General features: G+C 46.1%; 2 protein-coding genes across 6 annotated transcripts; one reads left to right on the top strand and one right to left on the bottom strand.

Moving 5' to 3' along the window:
• Positions 1–407: 407 nt before the first annotated feature.
• On the bottom strand, positions 408–3,898 carry LOC311249413 (bucky ball-like). 2 transcript variants are annotated; one of them, XM_084340428.1, is made up of 8 exons: positions 3,785–3,894; positions 3,684–3,740; positions 3,103–3,255; positions 1,647–3,026; positions 1,060–1,158; positions 882–965; positions 736–808; positions 408–654 (listed from the first exon to the last, which is right to left on the bottom strand). In XM_084340428.1, the coding sequence occupies exons 1-7, from the start codon at positions 3,861–3,863 to the stop codon at positions 777–779; spliced, it is 1,884 nt and encodes a 627-aa protein (XP_084196554.1). In that variant the 5' UTR covers positions 3,864–3,894; the 3' UTR covers positions 408–654; positions 736–776. The 2 variants fall into 2 exon arrangements, with proteins under 2 accessions (XP_084196554.1, XP_084196553.1); XM_084340427.1 differs by having other exon boundaries at positions 3,684–3,898.
• A 735-nt stretch (positions 3,899–4,633) lies between these two features.
• kbtbd2 (kelch repeat and BTB (POZ) domain containing 2) lies at positions 4,634–14,059 on the top strand. Of its 4 annotated transcripts, none has more exons than XM_084341010.1 (4): positions 4,634–4,800; positions 7,080–7,652; positions 11,806–11,971; positions 12,277–14,059. In XM_084341010.1, exons 2-4 carry the CDS (start codon positions 7,480–7,482, stop codon positions 13,834–13,836), a joined length of 1,899 nt encoding a protein of 632 aa, XP_084197136.1. In that variant the 5' UTR covers positions 4,634–4,800; positions 7,080–7,479; the 3' UTR covers positions 13,837–14,059. The 4 variants fall into 4 exon arrangements, with proteins under 4 accessions (XP_084197136.1, XP_084197135.1, XP_084197134.1 ...); XM_084341009.1 differs by having other exon boundaries at positions 7,076–7,652; XM_084341008.1 differs by having other exon boundaries at positions 4,634–4,858; positions 7,076–7,652.
• Positions 14,060–16,379: the final 2,320 nt, after the last annotated feature.

The following is a 16,379-nucleotide window of genomic DNA, read 5'->3' as shown; positions in this document are numbered from 1 at the left end:
GAAGTATAATATACTTTTACTTTCAATAATTAAGCACATTTATTAGAAAATGACTTCATATTTTATCAGAATATCTTTACTTCCATTACTTTTGGGTACTTTTTACAAACCCTGCAGTACTCGTCAGCAGACTGGTGGAGTAATGTAATGGGATTACATGATTAGAATACAACACAAATTTGACTGTATTCCAGTAAAGTTACAGAGAAAACAGATGTAATCAGATTACAGATACACTCAACTGAACAGATGTTTCTCTCGTCTTTATTTGCATGTTTGGTATTGAAATAAGAAAGTAATCAAGTTATATTGCTTCAATATTGTGATACTAGGATTACTTTACTGACTATTGGAGTACATTTAAAAGTCTCAAACCAGCTGGTCACTGAAAAGGAAACGACACACAGTTTAAATAATGACAATATTTTATTGGACTGGCCCCAAACAGTGACACCATCATCTGTAACACAACCTCTCAGCCCAGTTTGTGAAATTCATAAATCATTAATTGTGTCACTGCGTAAACTTTATACACATTTTACATTTTTTTTGTACTTTTATCTAACGTAAAGAGGTTTTCTCTGTGCAGTGCATTTCACCTGGTGCTCTCAATATTACTCATGGTCCTGGAACAATTACACCTTTGAGGGGGACCTGAGGAGGAAAAACAAAACATTAAAATATACTTTCCCACCAGGACAGAAGTGTGTGTGTGTCCATGTGTGTTTCACTCACAGTTCAACACACTTTATTCAACAAGTCGATCCGGGGCGACGTCAACATCTTGGTTCTCCTCTCATCATAGAGCCTGACAGACAGAAACATTTTAAAGAGATGCGACAGGCCGGTGAAAGTTAACGGTGTTGTGATCAGACACTAACCTCTCTCCCAGTGGACTGGCGGCGGCTCATCGTCGTCCTCATCTCTCGGCCTGTGGTACATCACTTTCCTCTGAGTGCTCATCTCTGTCCAGAGGATGTGAGAATAAAAAGGATATCAAGAAGGCGAAGGGAAGTCGTAAAGACTGATATTAAAGACACGCGAGTGTTTAAGGTGAACCTTGTCGTTGCAGAGCGGCTTGTCTCCTCCTGGGAATCACGTCGCCGTCTCCCCACCTGCTTTGATCCGACGTGGTCACGTCTTCTCTGCAGAGTCTGTCTGCGAACGAGTTCACACATTCAGCACATTATTCCTGACTGCAGCTGTGCAGAAACAAAGATGTGTCACCATAGGCTGCTATTTTAATGCAACCAGCAAGATCTGCATTTGTATTCATCAGATCCTCTGAAACATCAAACTTCAGAATAATGTTTGCAATCTAAGAAACGTACGTCACACAACTTTTTAATGAGCCAGGTGCGTAGGAGAGCGACGAGTAGACCGAGAGTTGCACTTTCCATCTATTTGCGACGTTTCAGCATAGACCTTCATCAGGCTGAGTCTAGTAAGTGTCTCAAATAAATGTTCTGAGGTTGTCTATTTTTATGATGCCACTACCTTAGCTTAAAAAATAGGTGCACCACAGCCTCTTGAAAACAATGATGTTGCTCAAGATCGCCAGCAATCCTGCAAGACTTGAGAACGTTAGACTACAGGTGGGTCTTTGTCATGTTTTGTACTGTAGTGCTGCAGAGATTTGGACTTACCCTGACACGTTCTGCACTGCAGCTCGCTGCTCGTCACCTCTCCACACTCTCCTCCGTCAGCCGCCTCCTTCTTACAAACATCATGACCTTCCTCCTTGGCGACCGGCTCCGGCTGATCTTTGTACTGGCCTCTCTTGTACCAGGGTTTCCCTGCATGTCTCGGTGGGACAGACTGAGGCTTCCTGGGTGCGAAATGCTTCCTGACGACGACCCTGACCGGCTGCTCGCACCCTCGTCCGTACCTGCCGTCCTCCTCTGAGTCCCCGGCTTCGTCCCTGTACATCTTGGAGCTGTGGACTTTGCTCCTTCCCGGACCTTTCGGGAGGTTCTTCCCGCAGCAGGCACACATGAACTTCTTCGACCCCGGCAGACGAACTTCCCCCACTTCCTCTGCAGCGTGAGGAGATCCACTCACAACCTCTGGCAGCCTCCGGCCTGTGTACACGTGTTTGGGGAACAGATCAGCGTCGTCCAGATCTGTGGAGAACATCTCGTCTCTGGAGGACAGCTCGTCCAGAGATGGACTGAGGACGCTCAGCCGCTCGTGGGTGGAGTGCATGGAGAGGTAGTTGTAGTAGTAGGGAGCAGAAGCGGTGGTCGGGGAGGAGATGTTGGCTGCAGCACCTCCAGGAGACAAGACGCTATTGAAGGGCAGCTTGAGGATCTTGAATTTTTGATCGGATTTCTGTTCCGTCTTTGCATCTGTGGTCGGTGGTTGATTGGAAGAAGGTAGGAGCTTGTCGGCGTCACATTTGGGAACACTCGGCTCGGTCACGGAGGTATCTGACTGGATATCCGTGACCTCTTCCTTCTCAAGAGGGAGGAGGTCTTCCTGTTCGCACTCCTCGTGAACGGAGGAACTATCGAGGGGCAACTCCTCTTCCAATCCTCCTGACCAGCATCCAGGAGGGCTCAGGGCGTCCAAGCTCCTCTGGCTGGACTCGGCGTCGTACACCGCCGTCGTGGAGTCACTGAAGGTCAAAGCTGGAGACTCCAAGTGGACATCGGGCACCGAAGACAGGACGTGACCCTGCTGCTCTTCACTCTTCTTCTCTTCTTCTGGAGAAAACATCCCTGAGGCCTGAGAGGCGACTCCCGAGTCCAGCTCTCTGTCAGCGCATCGGATCTTATCCAAGCACTCGATGAGTTTGGTGATGGCGTCGCTCGGGTCGGTTTGAGCCTCCGAACAGGCCATTTCTCGCCTCGAGTGAGGCGGCGGGTGATACTGCTGGCGAGGCGCGTCGCTCCAGATCGGAGCGTGGAAGCGAGGCTCGAACATCCGCCTGTGATCCATCGGATAGATCGGGGCGTGCGGGAAGACAAAGCCGGGGTACTGCATGTACTGGTACGGGTGCATGCAGGGACGACCAAAGTTAAAACCTGTAGACAAACACACACATTTCACGCAATCTGATAGATAATGAAACAAAGAGGGTTTTAAAAAGAAGCTTGATACCTCCAGGAAGACCGTAGTGACTGTACGGGTTGTTCAGCTGCCACTGCTGGTACATGAAGTACGGTTGAGACGGAGGCTGGACGTAGAAAAACGGTCGGTGGTGTTGAGGTCTCTGCTGTCCGCTCCCGAATGCGTGAGGTGGTTTGCCTCCGTCTGCAGGAAGCAGCAGTGGACGGAGGTTTGAAGGACATTTTTAAAGCTGGAATAGCAACTTAAAAGGTGATGGTTTATTGTTTGTAGTAGTTTGTGGTGACCAAAATTGGTATTTTAAGCCTATTTTAAGTGGTTCTGGTGACTAAACCGTCACCAGTGACGAGAGAAATGTTAAGATTTTACATTTCTGTGGTTTTGATTTACTTTGCTAACATTCATGCAGGCGATTAGGTTGCATACAATGAACAAATTAAGTTATTATCAGGATTTTTCACTTGTTTAAGAGTAAAAACTATGACTTTGTGAGAATATTTAATGCATGAAAGGGTTACATTTGAAATTAAAGCAAACATTCAGTTGATTGATGTCAATAAAAGTGACACACAGCTCAGAAACAAACTTGGATATCGAAATAAGGGAAATCTTACCGTCCATTTTGTGTCTCCTGTCAGAAATAAAACACCTCAGAGGGATGAAGACAAACAAATAAACATCTCTGAGCCTTGAACAATTAAAGACGAGTTTTACAGTCGACTCTTGGATAAACAGAAGTAGAGACGCTTCGCTCTCAGGTCCACCTGACGTCCTACTAACAAAAGGCCAAACATCTCTGCTCATCAGTCATATAGGAAACAGCTGCTGCTGCTCAGCTGCTGTGTGCTGCGACTGCAGGAGGACGAATCAGGACTCTGATTGAATGCAGTCAGTTTGTTGAGCATGAATTTATAAAGTAGCTTTTGATTTTCTACTATTTGGGACTTTTTTCTCATAATTCTGGCTTTTAATCTAATATCTGTTACTCTTTTTCATAATTATGCCTTAATTTTGTCTTTTTGCCTCATAATTTCAAATTTCTTACTCATAATTTAGATTTGTGAATCTCATATTTGTTACTTTTTTCTCATATTTGTGACTTTTTATCTCATAATTATATATTTTTTTATCATAATTAAATTCATAAATGTTTTTGCATAACTTTGACTTTTAATCAAATATCTGTGACTTTTTTCTCATAATTATGACTTAATTTTGTCTTTTATCTCATAATTTTTACTTTTATTTTCATAATTTTAACTTTTTATCAGATATTTATGACTTTCTTCTCTCGTTTTGTCTTTTTTCCTCATATTTTCTTTTTTTTTTTTCTTTTTATAGTGAATTATATTTTCTCTACATTGTATTAAAATGGTGTATGTATATATTTAGCGGCCTGGTAGAAATAAAATATATAAAAACACCATAAATGAAAAATAACTGATTATTTCGTACAGTGGCCTCATGACGTCATGCCGCCGTCTGTCCGGCAGGGGTCGCTGTTCCTCTCCTATCGAGCCAGGCTGCTTGGCTTGGGGGCGCATGCGCAGTATCCTCATTTGGCCTCTGGTCTTTCAGGCGCTTATGATGCGCTGAGAGGTTGTCCGCTGCTCAGCGCTGCTACACAACAGTTTAATGTCTAAATTCGGCTCGAGGAGCTTACTTGGCACTTTCTGCTGACGAGAAAAGCCATCACGACGGTTCCGTGAGTGGACTCTGCCTACACTCACTGTAAGGAAGCTCGGATTCGGGTTGTTGAAGTGGTTCAAAGTGGCTCGGGCTCATTCAGGTAGCTAGCGTACGTTTATTTAGCTCTGCTAGCAGTTAGCTTAGCTGTGTTTTTGCTAGCAGCATGACCGCTCTCCGATGCGGCTGCTGCAGAGGTTTTGTACCCATCATGTCAGCTAGAAAACAAATTCACAGTTGAGCTGGTGATCGCAGACGCCTGGCTTTACAACAGCGAGCTAAGACGCATCCACAGCGGGGCTACCACGCTAGCTAGCTGCTACGTTACCCCGGAACTGTGGAGCGCAGGGAAGCTAAAGTTGCTAACTTGCCGCGGGTGGCAATCAAGCAAGTGTCGCTGCTTGAGCTAGCGATATAAATGACATCTATGCTAGCTGATAAGGTGTATTTGACAGTTTTATCGTGGACGAGGATGGACACCTCGTTGACGTGTGCTGTAAAACAAAGCCACGGAGATGATGTGAAGGTTTGAGGGGTTAGCTAACCTCTGATGAGATGTGTTTTGCAACAGGCCTGCCTGTCTAATGTTACTTTGCCATGTTTTAGACAGCAGACGGGTTTGTTTTGGACATGGTGGAAAGTGGATTGGTGGTTAACGGTTACGTGCTAACGTAGCTAGCCAGCATCAGGCAGGTCTAAAAAGATGCTAGCGATACACACTCTCAAAATGTCCAAACAGACGCAAATCGTTGGTTAGCGTGATGTTGGAGGTAAATGGAGTCTCGTTAGCTCGCTAGTTAGCTGACCAGCTATTTAAGATCTTCTGAAGTTGATGTGTGTAGATGGCCTAACGTTGGATGAAGGATGTGCCATGCAATGACCGATGCTAACATCAATATATAGCATGCACACATTGTTGTTAAACTAAACATTGAGACTAGAAACACCTCATCGTGGTGTGTATTTATTGAAGCTAAGCTAACAAATGCTAACGACTCTTTTTTATCAAGTGTCTCCTCATGTGGGTGTTTTTTTATTATCAGTTTTAGCCAGTGTTAGCTTTTCCTGGTGCTAAATGCTACCTATCTGCTCGTGCTAACGTACAGCAGAGTTAACAGAAATGTCAGATATCCAGGCTCTCATGTTGACAGCTGTCTCAGGGCGTGTTAGCAGCAGGAGTGTGAAAAGATGACACCAGATCAGAGGTCGGCTCGCCGGTATCAGCATCCAGCAGACCTGGCTCACTGAGAGGTGGCTGTTAAATTCATACATATTCAGCTCGTGGATGAGATTATTAGCTTGTCTTCATGTTTTCCCTGCAGCTGATGTCCACAGAGGGTTGTGGCAGCAGGCTGTTGTGGTCAGTAGTTGTAGTATCAGTGGTGGTAAACGTGGCTTCGTGGCTCTGTGTCATGGTCACCTGCCAAGAAGACCATTTATGATGTGTGGTGTGTTTTTGTGTTACGATGTATCTGAAGGCTGCAGCTGAGGATTATCTTCATTTTCTATTATATCCTCGATTAATTGTTCAGTTTTTTTGTCTGTAAAATGTCAGAAAATGGGGAAAAATGACAAGATGACATCCTCAAATGTCGTGTTTTTCATAGCCGGGGATCGAATGATGTGATATTAGTCATTAAGGAGAGTGATAACTGCTGGAATCAGAGATATTAGTCGGTAACTAATCGATGAATAGTTGTGGATCTAATATATTTAACTGTTGGCCTGTAAATATCTGGCCACCTTCAGCTGTTTCATCTCATCGACTCTTGTTTTGCCTGTAAAATAACCTGCAGATGATCGTAGTGAGATAAAGAACAACTGAATGAAGGTGGTAAGTTTAGTCTGAATGTTGAGGCCCATTTTAGACTCGTGTACTCGAGTACCTCCGCAACATGAGGATGTTAAGAGTTAAAAGTACGGATACTTTTAATACCACGTCTTTAAAACGACACCAGATCTGCATTGATGGAACAAAGTCCCATCGCTGTGAAGGAAACAGATCTACAATCAGATTTTCACTACTTTGATAATCGATGAATCAGTTTGAGTTGTTTATAGATTAAGATTCAATGATTCAGCTTCTTAAATGTGAATATCTTCTGGTTTCTTTCCTCCTCTACGACCGTAAACTGAATATCTTTGGGTTGTGGACAAAACAAGACATTTGTGGACGTCTTCTCGGTCTTTGGGAAACACTTTCTGTCATCTCAGACTAAACAACTGATCGATTAATAGAGAAAATAAAGGTTATCTGCAGCCCTGCTCTGGTTTCTAGACTGATGACTGGTCTTATTGTTGTTCTGCTGTGTTTTTCCAGACAGGCGCTGATGTAGCAGACAGTGTTGCGACAGTTGTCGTGCTCTCGCTCTACCTCGGGTCTCCCGGCGCCTCGCTGCATGACCTCAGACGACAGACAGATCCACGAGGGGAAGCAGCCGCCCTCGTCCTCACCCCGGACCCCTTCCTCTGGACTCCCCGACTGTGACCGCAACCTCCTCGTCTCATCTTTCAACTCCAGCAGAGGAAGTTTCCATTCACATCGGAGCTGAACACCTCCACTCGAGTCCAGTGGAGGTGTTGAAGAGGCCCCCCCCCTCCCTCCTCCCCTGTTTTTCCTCCTGAATCCCCTTTTAATATTATTTTTTCTCCTGGTTGGTTCGAGTCCGGTTCTGCCGGCCGTGTGACTTTTCAAAACTGGGGCGCGATTCATGGGATGCAACCATGTCGGATCTCAGTGAGCGCAGGCCGGTCAACACGGACTACGCTGTCTCCCTGCTGGAGCAGCTCAAGTTCTTTTACGAACAGAAATTACTGACTGACGTCGTGCTGCTGGTGGAGGACACCGAGTTCCCGTGTCACAAGATGGTCCTGGCCACATGTAGCTCCTATTTCAGGTGAGTGCGCCGCCCCATTGTGAGCCCACTGGAGTAGCTCATGTTGTATGCATGTATGGGAGTTGTGTCTTCTGACGACCTCGGGCCGGTTGCGAGCCTGCGTCGGGTCGTATACATATACAGTTTCAATAAATAATGCAGCACGCAGCGCCGGGCTTTTGTGTTTTAAAGACGGCGATTATTCCCCCTCGGTGTGACTGTGATGAGGAGGTATGCTGTCGTTGTGTAGCCGTGTTGTGATGTGTGTAAGTGCTCGCCTCCTACAGTTACAATGAATAATGCACCAGGTGTTGCCTCTCTATACGTGGAGGATGGAAACCAGGGAGGCGGTTTCTTTGAAAGCTGGAGCTCCAGTTGTTTCCTCTCTGATCTCCCAGTTGCTTAAAACATATAATGTATTACATATTACTAGTTACTATCATTTGAAAGTATCACGGTAACTATCAAGGCCACCGTTTGACTCAATTTTCCGCGCCGACAGCTGTTAATCGACTATAAACTGTCGTTTAGTTTTATGTATGAGGTGCTCTTGAACGCACCGTGACGTCCCTGCCTGTAATGTAGATATCAGAGTTAAAGAAGTGCAGCTGAAGTCGTAAAGAGATCAAGATAAAGAGATAAAGGTTGTTAAATGGAGTTATATTGTTCTGCTACTATGCTAACCTGTTCACTGTCCCTCAACGTGTTGATTAATATCTTCTGCACAGATCTTAATGAAGAAAGTTGTGTTCAGGTGGCTGGTTTCTGTTAGTGAGTACAGTTTGATGCAGATCCAGCAGATTTAAATACGTTTTATTTGATATTGGATGAAGCCTGATTGAATTAAAGGGGACTGTTGGGCCTCGTTGAGGTATGCTCTCTACTGAGCGTTCATTGTTACGATCAGTGGAGGGAATATAAATCATCAATAAATGGACACAAATGAGGACTTTATACGTCCAACACGTCCACGCTGACACAAGTTTGAGCTGACGACGTCTCGCCACACGCTCTGTTACTCTGTTACTGCTTGAAGTAATAGATTACTTAGCCGAAGCTGACTTCCTGCGAGGACTAAATGAAGCCTCCTCTAACCTGCACTTCTTCTCCCCGGGGAGGCCTCATTTGTACGCACAACATTGCATAATGAAGTGTGTGTGTGCACTGCGGCGAATATGACGGAGCAGCAGCAGCAGCAGCAGCGTCGGCTCTGGGAATAGTCCATCTGTACATGACAGGAGCTCATGCTGCATTTGAACTCCCTGCCTCCTCCTCCTCCTCCCTCGCTGCCTCGCTCCCCCACTTCACTGCACACTCACGCATGCATTCCAAGAAAAGGTTCCCGACAACTCGATGCCTCCCTCGCAGCCACCCACCTCCCTCCCCGCCGTTTTTCCCACGCACTCGTTATCTGGTGCGAACATGCAAAGCATTTCCCCCGCAGGGTTCAGAGGTGTCGCAGTGCTTCCTCCGCTGCTCCTTCCTGCTCTATCTCCGTCCGCCGCCTCGAGGGGGGGGGGACTCTGGAGAGACGAGGGGAAAGTCTGGTCACGTAGGTTTTTGGTGAGAAGAGGGAAGAAAGAGAGGAAAAGGAGGAGGGAGTGCAGGGGTTTGCCTGCAGGGTTGCGTAATGCGGCCTGGCAGGTTCAGCCCCTGCTGCGAGCAACACGGTCAGACACACCCCCAAAAAAAAACCTTCGTACAGGAGGCTGCAGACTAACTGTTCAAGAGCGACACATATTTTAACGTCGACTCGTCCGTCTGATTGTTTTTGCATCCAGTTGTTTATAAAATCATCAGAAACCGCCTATAAAATAGTTAAAACGTCTCCAAATGGATCGTTATAAAGATATAAGACGGAAGATTTCTGCATTGGACGGACTTTTTGTTATATGTTTTGTTTTTTGTCGTGCATCTTCACAAAAGTTTGCGACAACATTCAAACCAGAGAAATCAACAGGTTAGTTTTATTTCTAAGGCTGCAGCTAATGATTACCTTCATTATAGATTCACGGTGAACATAATTGGCAGATTAATTAATCGCTAAGTCTATAAAATGTCCCAAAAAAGTGAGGAAAAAAGTCTCATCTTGAAATAACTGCTTCTGTTCAACCACGCAACGTTATTTTAATAATGATTTACAAGAGAAAATGGCAGAAAATCGGGAACTTTTTGATATTTTTCATCACTAAACCACCTTTATCTGAGTGTAATCATAGAAATATATGTAAATAAATGAGCACATATTTGTAGGATTACAGTCACGGACTCCAGGATTGTTCAAAACTCTTCCTGTTGGAGGAGTTAATCCAGTAAACGAGCCCAGAGGAAGTGATGTGTTTGTACATTCCTCAGCATCAAGTGGCCCGAACAGAAGAAGACTTTGTGTTGTTGTTGTCGTGTGCAGCGATGTCGACCGCTGTCAGGAAATCTGAACACAAACAAAAGACGAAACCGTGTGACTGCGTCGCTCCCGCTGTGTCTGGTGACACGTTACTGACGGCACTGAAACATCGCTGCAGAAGTGATGTGAACATTTGGCACCGTGATAAATGAAAAATCACAGATTCAAGCCAGTAACGGTCGCACAGACGAGGGTGATAAATCGACGCGGTGAAAGACTCGGAGATGAATGGAAAAACGTGGATGTGTAGGCGGCCAGCCAAGGCAGAGAGGAGCCCAGCTGGAGCTCAGCTGTGTGCAGTTAGTCCAGCAGACAGGTGTCCAGCAGACAGGTGTCCACTGTCAGTCAGTGTCCTCACATGTTAAATAACAAGTCAGTAGTAACGTCTGTAAGTAAACAGGGTGTCTTTACACTCAGTTGTGCTTTACCGGCATTAATGGACAAAATATCAGTGCACAATATGGTCTAAAAGTGATTGTTTTGACAGATGTTGCTATTGCGATATAATTCATGTTTGTTATGGATCAATTTTAGATCTCATTTTTCATAGTAAAATCATGATGATGTGGCGTTTCTCCTGGTCTCTGCCACACAAACATGTTGTATCACATCTGGAGAAGAAGCCGTGTCGGCCTGAGCGTCTCTGCAGCGCCACAGTTTCATTAACACACTGTTTTGTGACACATTTTTACCTTCTCATAAAATAATTGCAGTTCTTGCGATTAATTGTGCAGCGCTGCTCCGACAGTTTGACTCACCAGAGTCACTGTCATGACTCCTCTTTGTTGTTGTAAACATAATTTCCACAGATAGAAGAAAAGTTAGTCGTGTCCTTCCTTTAAACATCTTTAACTCCAGAGTGATGCGACACATGAAGATAAAACTGTACACACACATTGTTTCCCGCACTTCATCTTTTTTAGGTCGTTATCATTAACATGGGCGACGTATTGTGAATCGTAGTGTATTATGAATTACTCTGTCTGCTTTCACTTCACTCATGTTTACAGTCTACATGTGGAAAACACAGTCGAGTGTAAAATTGCGCTTGTACAACAGTTACCAACTAAATAAAAGGCATAATCAAAATGTACTGACGCTGTGGGTCAGTTTGCTTGAAGAAAACAGGACAAAAGTGCCAAAATTTAACTGAATACCAGCTTCTTGTGAGTTTGAATGAATATTCTGATGTCTAAAAGAGCACATCGTGGTGTCATCATCATTATATCGGTATTAAACAGACGCACTCGGCTCCAGATTCAGTTTATGTTTGAATTTGTTTTTGTTTTTTTTGAAGGAGCTGGAAAATGAGTTCCAGCAGGAGCCAATCGCAGGTCGTCTGACGCCGGTCGGTTACTGTGTCTGTTTTTACAGCCACTTTGGCTCGAGGCCAGCCGTCATTAGGAGGCTCTGTTTGTTTAAAAGAAAACGTTTGGATGGAAAAACAGCGAGACTGATGAGGAGCTTTATCACCGACTGCTTCACTAAAGAGTCGAGTTTTGTTTGATTTGACTAGAAGTCGGCCTGAAACTCGTCCTGTTGTTGTTGTGACGCCCCGAGTTTGTCTGACGTTGTTAGTTGATGCTGAAAACACAACACAGACCAGGTGTGCATGAAAAGACGTTGAGTTGTTGCAGCAGCAGCAGCAGATAACATCTCTTATCTTTATGGACACGAGTGAACCTTAATCAGTGTGAGATCTGCGGTTCACTTCCTCCTTCAGTAGCTCCTGTTGACTGATGACTGATGTCGTCGTCTCTGTTCCTGCAGGGCGATGTTCATGAGCGGCCTCAGCGAGAGCAAACAGACCCACGTCCACCTGAGGAACGTGGACCCGGCCACCCTGCAGATCATCATCACCTACGCCTACACGGGCAACCTGGCCATCAGCGACAGCACCGTGGAGCCGCTGTACGAGACCGCCTGCTTCCTGCAGGTCTGTGGGAGCTCGTCAACAAATCTCTGACTTCTCTGTGTCTGAATGTTTATATTAATCCTGCACCATTTTCTAGAGAAGCCTACAGAAGTGAAGCAATATGCTCTCAACTCATGTTTTTAAAGATATACATCCTCAACCAGAACCAGTTGTGTTGGGACTGAGAGCCAAAGACAGGAAGTAACTGTGGTCATGTAAACTCAGTGTCAGATAATAACAGATAAAGACAAAACTGTGTCCTCTGATGCAAACATGAATATTTCTGTCCGTCAGACGTCTGACTGTCGTCTCTCACCCTCCCTCAGGTGGAGGACGTCTTGCTGCAGTGCAGAGACTACCTGGTGAAGAAGATAAACGCTGAGAACTGCGTCCGCATGCTGAGCATCGGCGACCTGTTCAGCTGCAGCGAGCTAAAGCAGAGCGCCAAGCGCATGGTGGAGCACAAGTTCCCAGTGGTGTACCGGCAGGAGGCCTTCCTCCAGCTCTCCCACGAGCTGTTGATAGACGTCCTGAGCAGCGACAACCTCAACGTGGAGAAGGAGGAGACGGTACGCGAGGCGGCCATGCTGTGGTTGGAGTACAACATGGAGGCGCGCTCGCAGCACCTGTCGTCCGTGCTCAGTCAGATCCGCATCGACGCGCTGTCGGAGGTGACGCAGCGCGCCTGGTTTCAGGGTCTGCCGCCCAACGACAAGTCCGTGGTGGTGCAGGGCCTCTACAAGTCCATGCCGAAGTTCTTCAAACCGCGGTTAGGCATGACCAAGGAGGAGATGCTGATCTTCATGGAGGCCATGTCAGAAACGCAAGGCGAGGGATACGTCATGTCCGGATCCCTGCCGACCACGGTGGTGTGTTACAGCCCGCAGGCGGAGAAAGTGTACAAGCTGAGTAATCCTCCAGGAGACCTGCAGAAGGTCGGGACCCTCGTCACGCCGGACAACGACGTGTTCATCGCCGGCGGGCAGATCCCGCTCAAAAACACTATCACCAACCACGGCAAGAGCGGGAAGCTACAGGCGGTCTTCCACTCGGTCGATAGCTTCTTCTGGTTTGACGCCCAGCAGAACGCCTGGGTGCCCAAAACCCCCATGCTGTGCGCCCGAATCAAGCCGTCGCTGGTCTACTGCGAGGGCTTCATCTATGCAATCGGGGGGGACAACGTCGGAGGCGAGCTGAACAAGCGCACGGTGGAGCGCTACGACTGCGAGAAGGACGAGTGGAGCATGATGAGCCCGCTGCCCTTCGCCTGGAACTGGAGCACCTCTGTGGTGGCGCACAACTGCATCTGGGTGATGACCCACGACCTGATGTACTGCTACTTCCCCCGCGCCGACACCTGGGTGGAGATGGCCATGCGCAAGACCAGCCGCTGCTTCGCCTCGGCGGCCGCCTTCGGTGACCTCATTTTCTACATCGGCGGCCTCCACGTGGTCAGCAACTCCGGCATCCGCATGCCCACCAGCACCATCGACGGCTCCTCCGTCACCGTGGAGATCTACGACGTCAACAAGAACGAGTGGCGCCTCGCCGCCAACATCCCCGCCAAGCGTTACTCGGACCCGTGCGTGCGGGCGGTGGTGCTACTCAACTCGCTGTGCATTTTCATGCGAGAGACTCACATGAACGAGCGCGCCAAGTACGCTATCTACCAGTACGACATGGAGCTGGACCGCTGGTACCTGCGGCAGCCCGTGTCCGAACGCGTGCTCTGGGACCTGGGCAAGGACTTCCGCTGTGCGGTGGGGAAGCTGTACCCCTCCTGCCTGGAGGAATCCCCCTGGAAACCCCCAACCTACCTCTTCTCCCCCGACGGAGCCGAGGAGTTCGAGGTGGACGGGGAGCTGGTGCACCTCCCTCCCGTATAGCTCTGAACCTCCGCTCCCCTACCTCGCTGACTGAACCAGGACATCTGTAAACGCTGAGGGATGAACATGAAGGGGGTGAGACGTTGGAGGGATCTCTGGACTTTTCGGAGGCTCGCATCAGCTCCAGAACGATGCAGCCGGGAAAACAAAACAAACAAAAACAACAACAAGCTTGGAGAGAAAAAGATGCCCCTCAGAAATACAAGTAAATCTGGAAATTCTGTTTATTTTCTTCTTATTTTGTCAGTTGTGACATCTGTTAGATATTATTACAAGTCTGTCATACTGTTTCTACAATGTGATGATCTGAACGTCAGCTGATGTTTGTGATGATGAGGGTGATGATGCACTTAACTGGTAAACCTTCTTGGAATGACAATGGCAACTGTACCAAAATCCCCCAGCCTCCTCTTCCTCTTCTCCTTCTTCTTCTTCCTCTCCCTCCTCCTCTTCTTCTCCTCTCTCACCACTGATAAAGAAACGCTGCTGAAAATCTCTCATTTGAGAATCAAAAACGTTCCTGTAGACTTTTAAAAAAAGGCTCTGAGGAAGTTTCTCCTTTTGTTGACGACGACGGATAAAACAATATATATAAATAAGAAATAAAAGTATCAGAACGTCTGTAGACGCCTCTTAAATCTCTAAATGTGCTACTTTTTGACTGAGGTTTGGTGAGGTGACGATACGGAAAGTGTTTATTGGAAGCTGCTGAAGCTTTGATGCCTGTTTTTGAGTTTAAAGTTTAAAGGAGAAAATGTTGCATTTTGAACTGTTTAAAGTTATTTATTCGTCCTTTTTTTTTCAATAAAATGTCAGAAAATAGTGAAACGCTTCCTCCACAAGTTCCCAAAGTCTAAACTTACTTCTCCAAATGGACTAACTCATCTCTCCAACACTTCAGGATCCAGTTAGTCTTCAGTTTTACGCTATTTACAAAGGTGTTTATTGGAAGACGCTGAACATTTGGGTCACTGGAGAAGTTCAGTGTCTGTTTCTGATTTAACTGACTGTTGAAAGTGTTGTTTAACAACAAATCGTTGGCACAGGAAGACAAGTCCATGAAATGTGGAGAAAGTACTATTTTCTGACATTTAATAGTACAAACAATCGATGAAAAGTGAAAATACTAAATGAACGAGTGATTTGGACGATTGAATAACAGGAATTTAGACCCGTTTTGTTGTTTATGTATTATTAACATTATTATAAGTAGTAGTTTATTTTTAAAGCACTTAAGATCAAGAATAAACCGCAGTTTAACTCCAAAGTTCGCCTTTCGATACAAAAACAAGCCTGCGAACGTGATTCAAAATAAATCCTGACGTCGTCCTCCACAAACTCTAACCTCTTCAGAGCCTCGTTTTAAAGCTCTCAGGTTCTCGTGTTCGATCCTCCGGCGTTGAGATTTCGAGCGTTCCTCTTTAAAAAACAGCATCCATCTCTTCTTCACGAGGCCTCGCAGACGAGAGGACCAGAAGGTTTTCTGTGGAGAAGGTTCGAGGACCGACGGGGAAACGAGTGAGAGGCGGAGAGGGTTCAAAAAAGAAAAAGAGGGCGACTGCAGGTCCGGTCGCCCGACACCTCTCCGCCCTCACCGCTCTGTCCTCCACCCTGACTCCACCCGCCGCCCGTCTGTCTGTCTGTCCGTCTGTCTGTCTGTCTGTCTGCACACAGGTCTTCCACACAGCCAGCAGTTTACACCTCACTCCATCCATCGTCACACGATTACACATTTCTTTCTGCGAACACACAACAACAGACTCCACTTCTCAGTAGGTTTCGGGCTCATGCATTTTTTTTTTTTTTTTATTTCCAAGCTGCTGAAATATATATATAATAAAAAAATATATATTTTTCATAACTGTTTTAGTGTGGGGGAAAATAACCAGGTCTATTTTGTATTAGTGTCTTTTTTTAATTTAATATCAGACATTACTGTAGTGTGATTGTGGGGTAGATTTCCATTTTTCCTATCAGATTTAATTTTTCTCGAGTGAATATTGAGGAATCTTGCTGCTGATTGGTTGTGAGAGGAGAGGGCTGGCCCACAGCTGTTGCTACGGAAATCGTCTCTGCAACCGGCAGCAGTAGCGGAGAGGGCGGGTCGGGTCGGGTCGGGTTGGGACGGGGAGGGTCGGGTCGGGTCAGGGAGGGACGGGGTCTTCCTCCTACCTTAAAAAACATGAGCACAGGTGCTTCATGACGAACCTTACTAGCATGTTTGGCTGCATCATATTCCTTTGGCACTGTATTTTGAATGAACGTTAATTTATTAAAAAACATACCAAAAACGTTCCTGAAACGGACTCACCGGCTCTTTTTGTTCTGATTCACTCATCATCAGTGTGTTTGTGTGAAAACGTTGATATTTATTGAGTTATCAGGGTTATTTATGGAAGACAGTGTTTAGTTCTCGTCTTCAGTTTTCTAATCTTACTAACTTTATTATTTAATGAACTCGCGGCACAGATAGGATTAATTATCGATCATATTTCCTGCTCATCAGACTCTGCGGCTAGCTAGCTCAACTGAAACACATCTAG

This window comes from Pagrus pagrus (genome assembly GCF_965226575.1).
Source record: "Pagrus pagrus genome assembly, chromosome: 20".
Taxonomy (NCBI): Eukaryota; Metazoa; Chordata; class Actinopteri; order Spariformes; family Sparidae; genus Pagrus; species Pagrus pagrus.
Note: the sequence above shows the minus strand (reverse complement) of the source record. Positions and strands in the feature narration are given on the sequence as shown.